This window comes from Nicotiana attenuata, chromosome 8 (assembly GCF_001879085.1).
Source record: "Nicotiana attenuata strain UT chromosome 8, NIATTr2, whole genome shotgun sequence".
Taxonomy (NCBI): Eukaryota; Viridiplantae; Streptophyta; class Magnoliopsida; order Solanales; family Solanaceae; genus Nicotiana; species Nicotiana attenuata.
Genome location: NC_031996.1, coordinates 1,146,931 through 1,158,516, shown reverse-complemented (window position 1 = coordinate 1,158,516; position 11,586 = coordinate 1,146,931). Strand labels below are relative to the sequence as shown.

The window sequence follows — 11,586 nt, the reverse complement described above, 5'->3', positions numbered from 1 at the left end:
CCAAAACCAAATTAAATTTGATCGATTTTTAAAATTCAAAACCAAAACCAAACCAAACCTAAAAAGTATCGATTTTTTTGGTTCGGTTTCGATTTGGTTCGGTTTTTCGGGGTTTTTATGAACACCCCTAAGTATATCCTATATTAAGTGACTAAGATTCTATAGCTTTTGGCGACTATTGTGCATGCACTTAAGATTATAAAGCTACAAACATCACACCCACACACTTTGGCCAAGTTGCCTAAAGATCCAATAACAAATTACATTCAGTGACGTTGAAAATGGATTGTCTTGATTTTTTGACCCTGCTTGCCCCATGGGCAAATATTTAAGGTCAAGAGTCAAACGCGTCGCTCATGAGGCGAGCGAAGGTCAACGCTTATTAAACTTGAAGTACTACCATGTGTCAAACGAGATAAAAAAATCAATAGTGGTACCATGGTGTCCTATTTGTGCAAATCACCCAAGATCCAAAATGTGCCAAGCCCATAGAAACTTCCAAAATTTGGTTTCTTATGGGACTGGACATTTCAGTAAAAATAGCACGGTCTAGCCAGTTTTCGGATTGGTCATTCAAAAATAGCCAGCATTTACCAAGTCAATAAAAAATAGCCACTATTTTGCTGCAATAGAGACCGGTCCAGCATAATATACTGGAGTTCGGTGCACCTGTGTATGAACTTCCAGCATATTATACTGGAACTCCAACACACGGAAAGTTCCGATATACTGGAGATTCGAGCACTTGTGTATGAACTTCCATCATATTATACTGGACCGATATACTTTGCTGGAACTCCAGTATATTATGCTGGAGTTCTAGTGTACTTATGCTGGAACTCCATCATATTATGCTGGAGTTCCAGCATACTTATCCTGGAACTCCAGTATAATATGCCGGAGTTCAAGTATATTTATGCTGGAACTCCAACATAATATACTGGCGTATTTTCCGGGTTTTGAACAGTGTTTTCGCTCAAATTTATCTTTACATGAAAAGTGGCTAGATTTCAATTACTTTTGAAACTAGGTTATTTTTGAACGACCACTTGTAAATTTGGCTATTTTTGAATTTCCTCCGACATTTCATCCTCTGGTGGGTCATTGGGCCTCCAACTTTGGTTATTGGGCTAAGCAAAATGATTATTGGGCTGGCAAAACAGGTAATTAGTTTCTTGGAGAAGGATTACACATAGGTTTATGTTACTGTAATTCATTTGTAATTTATTTTAATTATTATCAAAATTAATACACAAACAACTCAATTACTTGAATACCTGTTATAATAAATTGGCGAAATACATAAACGGCCCCTTTAAGTTGTCCCTAACGATCAGACAACCACCTTAACTAACCCCTTTACCATTTAGACACTTCAAATAGGCTACTAAGCGTGTCAAGTAAACACTCGAGCACAGCTAAACATATGCGTGAGTTACACTTCCTATGATGTATTAAAAAAATTACTCACGCGCTCAAAATGTTGTTAGTAAACATGCATATGCCACATAAGCAACATGTCTTTACTTGACACACTTAGTAGCCTATTTGAAGTGTCTAAATGGTAAAGGGGTTAGTTAAGGTGTTTGTCTGATCGTTGGGGACAACTTAAAGGGGATGTTTATGTATTTCGCCTTAAGAATTTAAAACTTGAGGTATTAAAATATGTTATAACATTTGTATGGCTATAAACACTTGCTTTTGAGGGTAAAATAAGAAATTTAAGTTAAATTATTTTTAAATTTAAAAAGAAGTTATTCTTTTTTAAACAGAACAATTAGAAAATACCTTCACATAAACTGAAACATAAGTATGAGTACATGACTTGTATACAGGTCTATGTTGCTCGAACTCTATGAAAATATCATCGTGCGCGTGTCAAATCCTTCAAAACTAGTACATTTTGTAAGGATCCAAACATTTTAGAAAGTTTGCGCAATATCAGGGGTGGATCTAATGCAAGGTTTACGGATTTCCGTGAACTCGGTAACTTTTGCATAGACCCTGTATTTATACTAAATAATTCATTAAAAGTATAAGAATATTTAGCTTGGAACTCACTTCGTTAATCCAATTATTATGTATATTAACTTGAAATCGTTGCAGAAACCCAAAAACATAAAATTCAGAATCCGTCTCTGTCCAAGATAGCACTATCTGACGTACCCTTTTGTGTCCTTTGATACATGACATTATTCTAGGTACATATGTCAAACACAAAATTTTATAAACAAATTTAACCTAAGGTTGTGCCAAAGTTTCTTTTCTGAACAACAAAGATTCAGATGCATATGAATTGAAAAATAATAAATATATCGATATAACAGAAATGGCCAATAGCAAGTGGCCAGTGAAGAACTTAACGACAAAATATTCACTGGCCAAGACATGAGGAAAACTCTCTTTCTTGAGTAACTTTTAATTACTCTGATTTCTGAATATGCCCATACCCTTTTCTCTTTCTTTTTATTTTTATTTTTTCAGATTTTCCTAAATACAAGGAATCCAATGAACCCCATCTGCTGACAACTGAGATTAATACCATATACCATCGAGGATTGTGATCGATGGATAGGATCTCTTTACTCTTATAAATAAGAAGTCTTGAGTTCGAGCCGTGAAATCAATCACTGATGGTTGTATATGGGCAGGCCGTAGGTTGCATACATCAGGGTGAAATTCAAAAATAGCCAGATTTACAACTGGTCGTTCAAAAATAGCCCAGTTTCAAAAGTAATCGATATTTAGCCACTTTTCATGTGAAGATAAATCTGAGCGAAAATACTGTTCAAAACCCGGAAAATATGCCAGCATATTATGCTGGAGTTGCTGGAGTTCCAGCATAAGTATACTTGAACTCCAGCATATTATACCGGAGTTCCAAGATAAGTATGTTGGAACTCCAGCATAATATGATGGAGTTCCAGCATAAGTACACTAGAATTCCAGCATAATATGCTGAAGTTCCAACAAGTATACCGGTCCAGCATAATATGCTGGAGTTTGGAGCACCGATGCTCCAGTCTCCAGTATATTGTACTTGAGCCAGCAAAGTATACCTGTCCAGCATAATATACTGGAGTTCATACACAGGATCACCGAACTCCAGTATATTATGTTGGACCGGTCTCTGCTGCAGCAAAATAGTGGCTATTTTTCATTGACTTGGTAAACGCTGGCTATTTTTGAATGACCAGTCCGAAAACTGGCTATACCGTGCTATTTTAACCATACATCATACCCCCTTAGGATGCAGCCCTTCCCTAGATCCTACGAGAACGCAGAATGCTTCGTGCACCAAACTGCTTTTTCTACTCCTAGGGTGCAGTCTTTTCTCGGGCCCTACGGGAACGCGAGATGGTTTGTGCATCAGGCTGCCCTTTAAGTGGTCTCCCGTTCTAGCCCTAAAATGAAAAAAATTATTAGTATGAAAACTTTTCGCCTTTAATGAACCTTATGCGGTGTGAACCCGAAATTAGTCGGAGCTACATTACGAATACCGAATACCAAGTAAAAAACAAAAAAACAGATGAATACAATATCATTAGCTTATATTTTATAGTTGGTCATGTGGTTTTTCCAATAGATAATAATATCTCATAGAGGATAAAGGATAGAGTTCTTGCTGGCCTGGTTAAGCTACGGATTAGAGATTTTCAAGACTTGGATATCTGGAATGGAATCTATTGCCTACCATGACATATATATTTGTGGTTAAGAATTAAATTATACAATATACCAATAGTAATAGTATAGATGAACATTGAAAATAATATTGTATTTTATTCGGTATAGAAAGTAACTCATCTCAGATTTTAGAAAACTAATTCTACTTTTTGGAGTAGCTAATTACATATAATTTCTGAGGATCGAATAATGTAAAAGCTCTTTTATATTATAATTGTATAGAAGTTAAACAGGTCGGTGCCAAACTCTCACTCTACATGACAGTCATTGACAATAAATATATGTAAAATATGAATTGCATGGACATTTGAAATTAAAGAGACGTACGATAAAACCAAACAATAATAAAGGTTAAAATAATAATAATACAATAAAATTTTGATGGGCTGTAATAGATGAATAAGCTCTTTCTATGATTCTATCCTTAATCAGAGGTTTCAATCGGGTTTAAACATTAAACTTTAAAAACTCTGCTAATGATCATTTTCTTTAATAAACGTTACGTGATTTGAATTTAAATTAGTTGGATCCCTGAAAGGATATAGAATTCCGAATAAAAAGGCAGACCGATGCAATAAGCTTCTATTATGCACGGGGTTCAGAGAAAGACCGGATTATAAGGATCTATTGTATGCAATCTTACCCTGCATTTCTGCAAGAGACTGTTTTTATGACTTGAACCCGTGACTTCCATGGTCATATCGGATATCGAGTGGAAATAAAAATAAAACAAAGATATATAAAAATATAGTATGAGTTTCATGGATTCCAATATGCAAGGGAATCTGTGAAGGAAGGGAGCCAATCAAGTAGTTTCTTTAGAGGAAAGTCTGACAAATGATGATCATTGTGTTTGGAGTTTTCTCTTATAACTTTGTGAGACCGTACCTCTTATCCCTCACCATTCTATTTCGAGCTTTTTGTCTTTAAATACAACCCTAAATTAGAGCACCCTTCTGTCTTTCATGTGCCATTGCAGTTTCTTGAAAGCATAAATTAAAAAAGAAAATTATTAGAGAGAAAAATAAAGTTAAGATGAATGTAAAGGACGGTGCATAAGGCATTTCGCGAGTCCGGAGAAGAATTGCATCCCGAGAATCGAGGAATATGATTTATTAGACAGCTTACTCTAGTGCAAACATTAACTATTGCTTTCATGATTTGAACCCGTAACATATAGGTGACACAAAGATAATTTTATCGTTGTTCTAAGGCGCCCCCATCAACGAGTAGAGGAATGTTAATTTTAATTTTAGTTCAGAAGACTAGTCAATATGCATGCCATTCAGTGGCGTAGCTAGCCTATGCCAAATGTGGTCAAGCGTATACCCTTCGTCGAAAAATTATACTGGGTATATAAGTTAAATACTACTTTAAATAGTTATATATATTGTGTTTTGAACAACCTTAACACTATTGAGTGAGGCAGTCCAGCGGTTTAGAGTGTTCAAAAGTATTGTTCACGGGTTCAAAAATTCTGTCCATTTTATTTGCCAAAACTTGAGACTACCATGTGTGTTTTATTTTTAATTTTTTTTAGCTAAATATTGCGTAATTTGATCTAAAATATTTGATATACTATTCGTTGAAAAAAAAAATTACATCCCATTTTTTTCTTGGGAATGTTGGAGAATAAGATGGAGTATATATTTTGAGTGGACGAGTTTAGAATTAGAATAATGTGATATATACATAAATAGTTTGAGCCCAAAATAATATATTCAAAACTCACTCTAAAACTAGAGCTAGAGTCTCAAGAGGGAGGGAGACTAACAGAAGCAAGAGATATCAAGCTAGAGATAATACAGTTCTATAAGTCACTTATGGGTCAGCTTTGCATAATGTGACAGCAGTTAACAAGACAATCATGAAAAGAGGGAATGTTCTGAATCATATTCAATAGCTCCAACTATGTGCAAAAGTGACAGAGGAGGAGATTTATTCAGGGCTTCAATTTATAGGAGATGACAAAGCTCCATGTATGGATGGATATAATGTTTGTATTCTATAAAAGAGTTTGGCCAGTCATTAAAAGTGTAATCACTGAAGCTATGCAAGATTTCTTTACAACAGGCAAAATGTATAAAGGAATTAACTGTACAGCAGTCACCCTGATACCAAAGGTAGCCAATCCTGCTACAATCAAAGAGTATAAGCCAATTGCTTGTTGCACTGTTCTATACAAGATCATAGCAAAGATCCTTGCAGGCAGAATCCAGAAGGTGATAGCATCCAGTATCACTGAAACTCAATCAGGATTTATCCCAGGAAGAAAAGTAGCAGATAATGTGATTATGGCTCATGAGTTGGTGAAGACCTATACAAGAAAACATATATCCTCCAGATGTATGATTAAGTTTGATATTCAGAAGGCATATGACACAGTGGATTGGAGATTTTTGGAACAAATGTTGAGAATTGCAGTTCCCTAAAAAAATTGTCAAATGGGTGATGGAGTGAGTTACTACTGTTAACTACTCCATAGTTATAAATGGAGAGCTAACCCCGCCATTTGAATGTCTCCCTTCCTATTTGCTATTGTTATGGAGTATTTGAGTAGAAGTCTCAGCACCTTAAAAGAAGAGAAGCAGTTTAAGTATCATCCAAATTGTTCCAAGCTAAACATCACACATCTGTGCTTTGCAGATGATCTCCTCATGTTTGCTAAAGATGAAAAATATCAGTAGGACTCTTGCATGAAAAGTTTGGTATATTTACAAAGGCTTCAGGGTTACAGGCCAATCAATCCGAGAGTGCTATCTATTATGGTGGGGTTTCAGAAGAAAGCAAGCAGGAAATCCAACAAGCAATTGGATAGAGGCAAGGTGAATTACCATTCAGGTATCTAGGAATTCCACTGGCTACTAGAAAGCTAAAATTGGTAGAATGGCAGCCTTTAATAACCAAAATCACAGCAAGAATATCATCATGGACAGCTAAGAAGTTATCATATGTAGGCAGAGTACAACTAGTAAAGTCAGTGCTTTTTGGTATTCAATCCTACTGGGCACAACTGTTTATCATACCTGCTAAGGTGATGAAAGCCATATAGGGATATTGCAGAAGCTTTATATGGTCAGGAACAAATGAAATTACCAGAAAGCCATTAGTAGCTTGGAGTAGGATGTGCATACCAAAGTCAGCATTAAATCTCACAAACCTTAAATTGTGGAACAAAGCAGCCATAACAAAGATTTGTTGGGACTTGAAGACTAAGAAAGACACTTTGTGGATCAAATGGATTCATGAATACTACATAAAAGCACAAACTTTGGAGAGTATGACTATCTCCCAACAAGCTAGCTAGATGGTCAAGAAAATACTCAAAGCAAGAGATGAATTGAGATATGTGCAACCAGAATATTTGAAGAACAAAAGCATGATTAGAAGCATATATTTGAAAATGGTTGGGGAACTACCTAAAGTTACATGGAAAAACATCATGTGTGGCAATGAATCAAGACCAAAAGCAGTGTTTATAACGTGGCTACAACAACAAGATAGGCTGCTAACTGCTGTAAGACTGAAAAGCTGGGGAATTCAAGTTGAAAATAACTGTGTCATGTGTAAAGAGGTAGCTGAAACTAGGGATCATCTGTTTGCGAAATGTGCAGTTGGAAGACAGGTTTGGAAGAAGCTAATGCAGTGGCTGCAAATCACTTGGGTGGATGTGAGCACATGGAACCAGATGCAACAATGGATTGAGGAGAACACAAAAGGGAAAACTACAAAGGCAAAGTTAGTGAAGCTGGTGTTTACAGAATATGTTTATGCAATCTTGATAGAAAGGAACAATAGGCTGTTTGCTCATAAGGAAAATACATGTGAAACAATGGCTAGTGAGATTGCATATACCTGTCATGTTCGAGCCAATAGTAATTGATAATAGGTGAATTTAACTATAATCACGCCTTAAATAACCACCTTCTTGTATAGTTTTGATGATAAAAGTGATAACAAAATGCTCTTATTAGTGCTTTTCATGATTTGCAGGTGATATATGACTAGGGAAGGCTAGGGAGTACTTTTGGAGTCAAAAATGAAGAAAAAGAGGCCAACTGTGAAATTCCCCAAGTAAACCACGCAAAACAGGCCTGAAGATTCAGAGAACTGTGTTGACCGCGATCCACCGCGACCGCGGTACAACCGCGGTGGAAGAGAGCTGCAGATAAAATGAGATTCAGAGAAGGCATTTGGCTGCGGTTTGACCTCGACCGCGGCAGAACCGCGGCGGAAGCAGAAAACTTCAGGGACTAAAGTGTAAAACACGGGATTTTTAGACCTAAACCCTAGTTTAAATACGAGACTTCGCCCAAGAAAGGCATGTATTGAATTTTAGAGTATCTTGGCAAGAAAAACTATTGTGAGAGAATACCCAAAAACATAGTTCTTCTTTTCTTTGATTTTTATTGCTAGTTATGATGAATTCTATCTTAGTTTGTTTTTCCATAGCCATGAGTAGCTAAATCCTTTGTCTAAGGCTTTGATGGAACCTATTGGGGGATGAACATCTTGTTTATGTGAATACAAATTGCTAGTTTCAATCTCTATTTGTTCAACTTTGTGCTTGTTGTAGTTAATTGACAGGATCCTCAATTAGCTGTGCCTATTTAGTGTGCATAACTTGGAAAAGAGTGCATATTTAGGTTATTGTTGAACAACACCACTCCCAAAGTATAAGAGGAATCTATAATCGCGGGTTTAAAGGCGGGATTAAGGATAACGAAGCCTTGGGTGTAATTTAAAGTGAATTGTGCTAAATAAAGTAAGCTAGTGTATCTCGGGAGAGTGCAATTAGTATATTACTGTGATTACTTGGGAGAGATTTACGGTAAGATGAGCGTTCATGATTGATAGAGATGTGTTGGTAAATTTGTATGAGCATAAACAGAAGGGATTCCTTCAATAGGGGAAATTATTGCCTTAGCTTCTTCTCATCATTGTTTACAACCTTAACATTTTAGTTTACAGCTGTTTAATTTACTTGCAATCGTAGTTAGTAAAGCGACCTTCAACTGTAATTCAAACATCTGGGAAACTGGTTCTGAAGAGTTTAGTGGGTCTAAAGATAGTGATTGATAGGTTAACTCTCTGTGGATTCGATCCTGGGCATAATACTCGGGTTATATTTGCAACGTCCGCAGAGTCCTTTTTAGAGGGCATAGTTGGGCGTGATCAGTAATACTAGGATACTACTTCAAAAGTATAGATTTCCTAGGTAAGCAATAGATACCGATAGCAAAGGCTTGCTTGAAGAGAATACTGATAGATTAGATGAGAGAAGTAGATTGTGATATAAAGTCTGACTAATTTGTACGTAATACTTTTGGTTATTAATGAAAAATTTATAATTACCAAAAAAAAACTCACTCTAAATCCACCGCTAAGGAAAGAAATTAAAGGGTATATATTTAATTGTATTTGACATTCTTTTTTATTATTTTTATTTTAAAAAGAATGATAAATTATTCTAAATTTAAAACTTTAGGACCTTAAATTTTTCATTTTGCACTTGATGATATTATTTTATAACAACATAATATGTGATCATGATCATGGGAGCCAGGGCGGAAGGGGTTCATCGGACCATATTTAAGACCATATTTGCACTCCTGATTATGACATATTTAAGACCGTAAGTTCTAATATCTTTCACAAATTTAGTATTCAATCTGATACGTCATATAAAATGAAACGGATGCAATATATATGAAAAGAAGAGATATAAAGGACACCATCAAAGATTGTGATATAGAGTGGTAATTTTTCTTTCGTCCTCAACCAGATATTCCGGGTTCGAGGCTTAAGTATGGAGTCGTGTTGATAAGGAACTTTTCCTCCAAAATAGTACTTTTCGGCGCAAATCTAACTTAGTCGGACACCAAAATAGATACCGAACACCGAATTTATGAAGAAGAAAAAAGACATATAAAGGTATCAATTTACATAGATTCTGTTTAAATCTCTAGTAATTGAAACATGCAATGAGGTGTATCTACAATGGAGGAAGGTTCTAGAGAGAAGGAAGAGAGAAGATTTTTATTTATGTTAAGTCTAATACATGCGTACATTGTTCTTATATAAAACGGTGTTAACCGCCTAGTTGGTTGTGATTACTCCTTCCTTGATTTTTTTCTCTTACAAAAGGACAATCGATTTCTATGTGCTTTGTTCTTTCGTGAAAAATTGGATTTGCTGCAATTTGTAATGTTGCCTTGCTGTCACAATGTAGATGTATAGGTTCCTTCACTTTGTTTCCCAATTCTTCCAACAGACCCTTCATCCACATGAGCTCTGCTACAGCTGCCGCCATGCTTCTATATTCTGCTTCTGCAAAGCTTCTACTTACAGTTTGCTGCTTTTTATATTTTCAGGACAGTAGAGAATCACCCAGTTTTACCACATAACCTGTCACTGACCTCCTAGTGTTTGGGCAAGCTGCCCAATCTGAGTCACAGTATGTTGTGAGTTCATCAGTAGCTCCACCTTTTAATAGAATACTACTTGAATTTAATTAAGGGGTCCTACTCGAGTGCAGTCATTCATAGGTGCAAGGTACTTTACTTACTATTATAAGTGGATGACTATAGTAGATAGATCTGGCTTTCTTTACTTAGAGAGAAGTCCCAAACTTGGACTCCCTTTAACATATTTGATAACCCTTAGAGCTGCTTCCATTTGTGACTCATTAGGATGTTGCATGAACTGGCTCAACACTTGGACTGCAAAGGATATGTCTAGCCTTGTGATTGTTAAGTCGAACAGCTTGCCAATTAGTTTTTGATAGCTGCCTGCTTCCTGCAACTCTGCATCATCAACATTCCCAACATGCTTGTCATACTCAACTGTGGTAAGCTTGTGGTTTTGTTCCATTGGTGTGGATACTGGTTTGCAAGCACTTAATCTAGCTTCTGAGATCAGTTGCAAGGCATATTTTCTCTGATTGTGTAAAATGCCTTTGTTGGATCTCATCACTTCAATTCCCAGGAAGTATCTAAGCTCCCCTAAGTCTTTCATCTTAAAGTTACTGTGTAGAGTCTCCTTTGCCTCATGCATCAAACTATTATTACTTCCTGATATTAGAAGATCATCCACATATACCAATACAATGACTATATCTGTCTTATCCCTTTTGGTGAATAATGAATGATCATAAGAGCTCTAAGTGAAACCAGCTTGTAATAGTGCATGTGTTAACTTGATGTTCCACTGCCTTGAGGCTTTCTTTAGGCCATAGAGGGATTTAAGCAGTCGACATACCTTAGACTCCCCCTGACTGTAAAATTCCTGAGGTAGCTGCATGTAGACTCCCAACACCAGTGTTACAAGACAGGACACCCTATGCAATGCTCTATGGGAAGTCAGCTAACCTAGATCATTTGAGAGTGTTTAGATGTCAAAGCTTTGCTTGTAATCTTCCTAAAGGAGACAAATTTGCTCCCAGAGCAAGGAAAGCAGTGTTTGTTGGACACTCTGAGACACAAAAAGGTTATAGACTATATGATCTTGATACTCATACAGTTTAGCCACCCGAACCCAGCCATCTTAACTGGCCCAATATTCCATCACATTAATGCCCCAACTTAGGTCACAAGCCCACGTTACTGAGCTCGGCATCAATTCACTAGAAATTGTGCTTCCAATCCACGACAGTACAATCGCATCACATTTTTCCCATTGTGCTATTAGTTCTCCTCTATACGAACTTTTTACACACGTTCCGTCTACAAATCCAATCTTGCCTTTCCCCATAAGTGCTAGTTTCATTTCCCCACTCCACAGGGCATAATTTTCTGACCCTGTGAGTTCAATTAGAACTAAAACTAGACCTGGTGCATCTGTTGCTTGAAGAAATAGAGGATGATTGTGCTCGAGTGAGGTTACCTCGTTTCCTGCCAT

At 36.5% G+C, this 11,586-nt stretch overlaps 2 protein-coding genes across 2 annotated transcripts; one reads left to right on the top strand and one right to left on the bottom strand.

Moving 5' to 3' along the window:
• Positions 7,091–7,570, top strand: LOC109231426. Its single transcript, XM_019397090.1, has one exon. It carries the CDS (start codon positions 7,091–7,093, stop codon positions 7,568–7,570), a length of 480 nt encoding a protein of 159 aa, XP_019252635.1.
• Positions 10,297–11,586, bottom strand: LOC109231425 (uncharacterized mitochondrial protein AtMg00810-like). Its single transcript, XM_019397089.1, has 3 exons — positions 11,293–11,586; positions 10,948–10,983; positions 10,297–10,848 (listed from the first exon to the last, which is right to left on the bottom strand). The coding sequence occupies exons 1-3, from the start codon at positions 11,584–11,586 to the stop codon at positions 10,297–10,299; spliced, it is 882 nt and encodes a 293-aa protein (XP_019252634.1).

Coding starts and splice junctions, on each gene's coding strand:
- LOC109231425 (XM_019397089.1), bottom strand. CDS start 11,586: ATGGCAGGAAACGAGGTAACCTCACTCGAGCACAATCATCCTCTATTT. Junction 10,984..11,292: donor GTGAATTGATGCCGAGCTCA/GTAACGTGGGCT, acceptor GTCTACATGCAG/CTACCTCAGGAATTTTACAG. Junction 10,849..10,947: donor ACAGTCAGGGGGAGTCTAAG/GTATGTCGACTG, acceptor GGTTTCACTTAG/AGCTCTTATGATCATTCATT.
- LOC109231426 (XM_019397090.1), top strand. CDS start 7,091: ATGGTTGGGGAACTACCTAAAGTTACATGGAAAAACATCATGTGTGGC.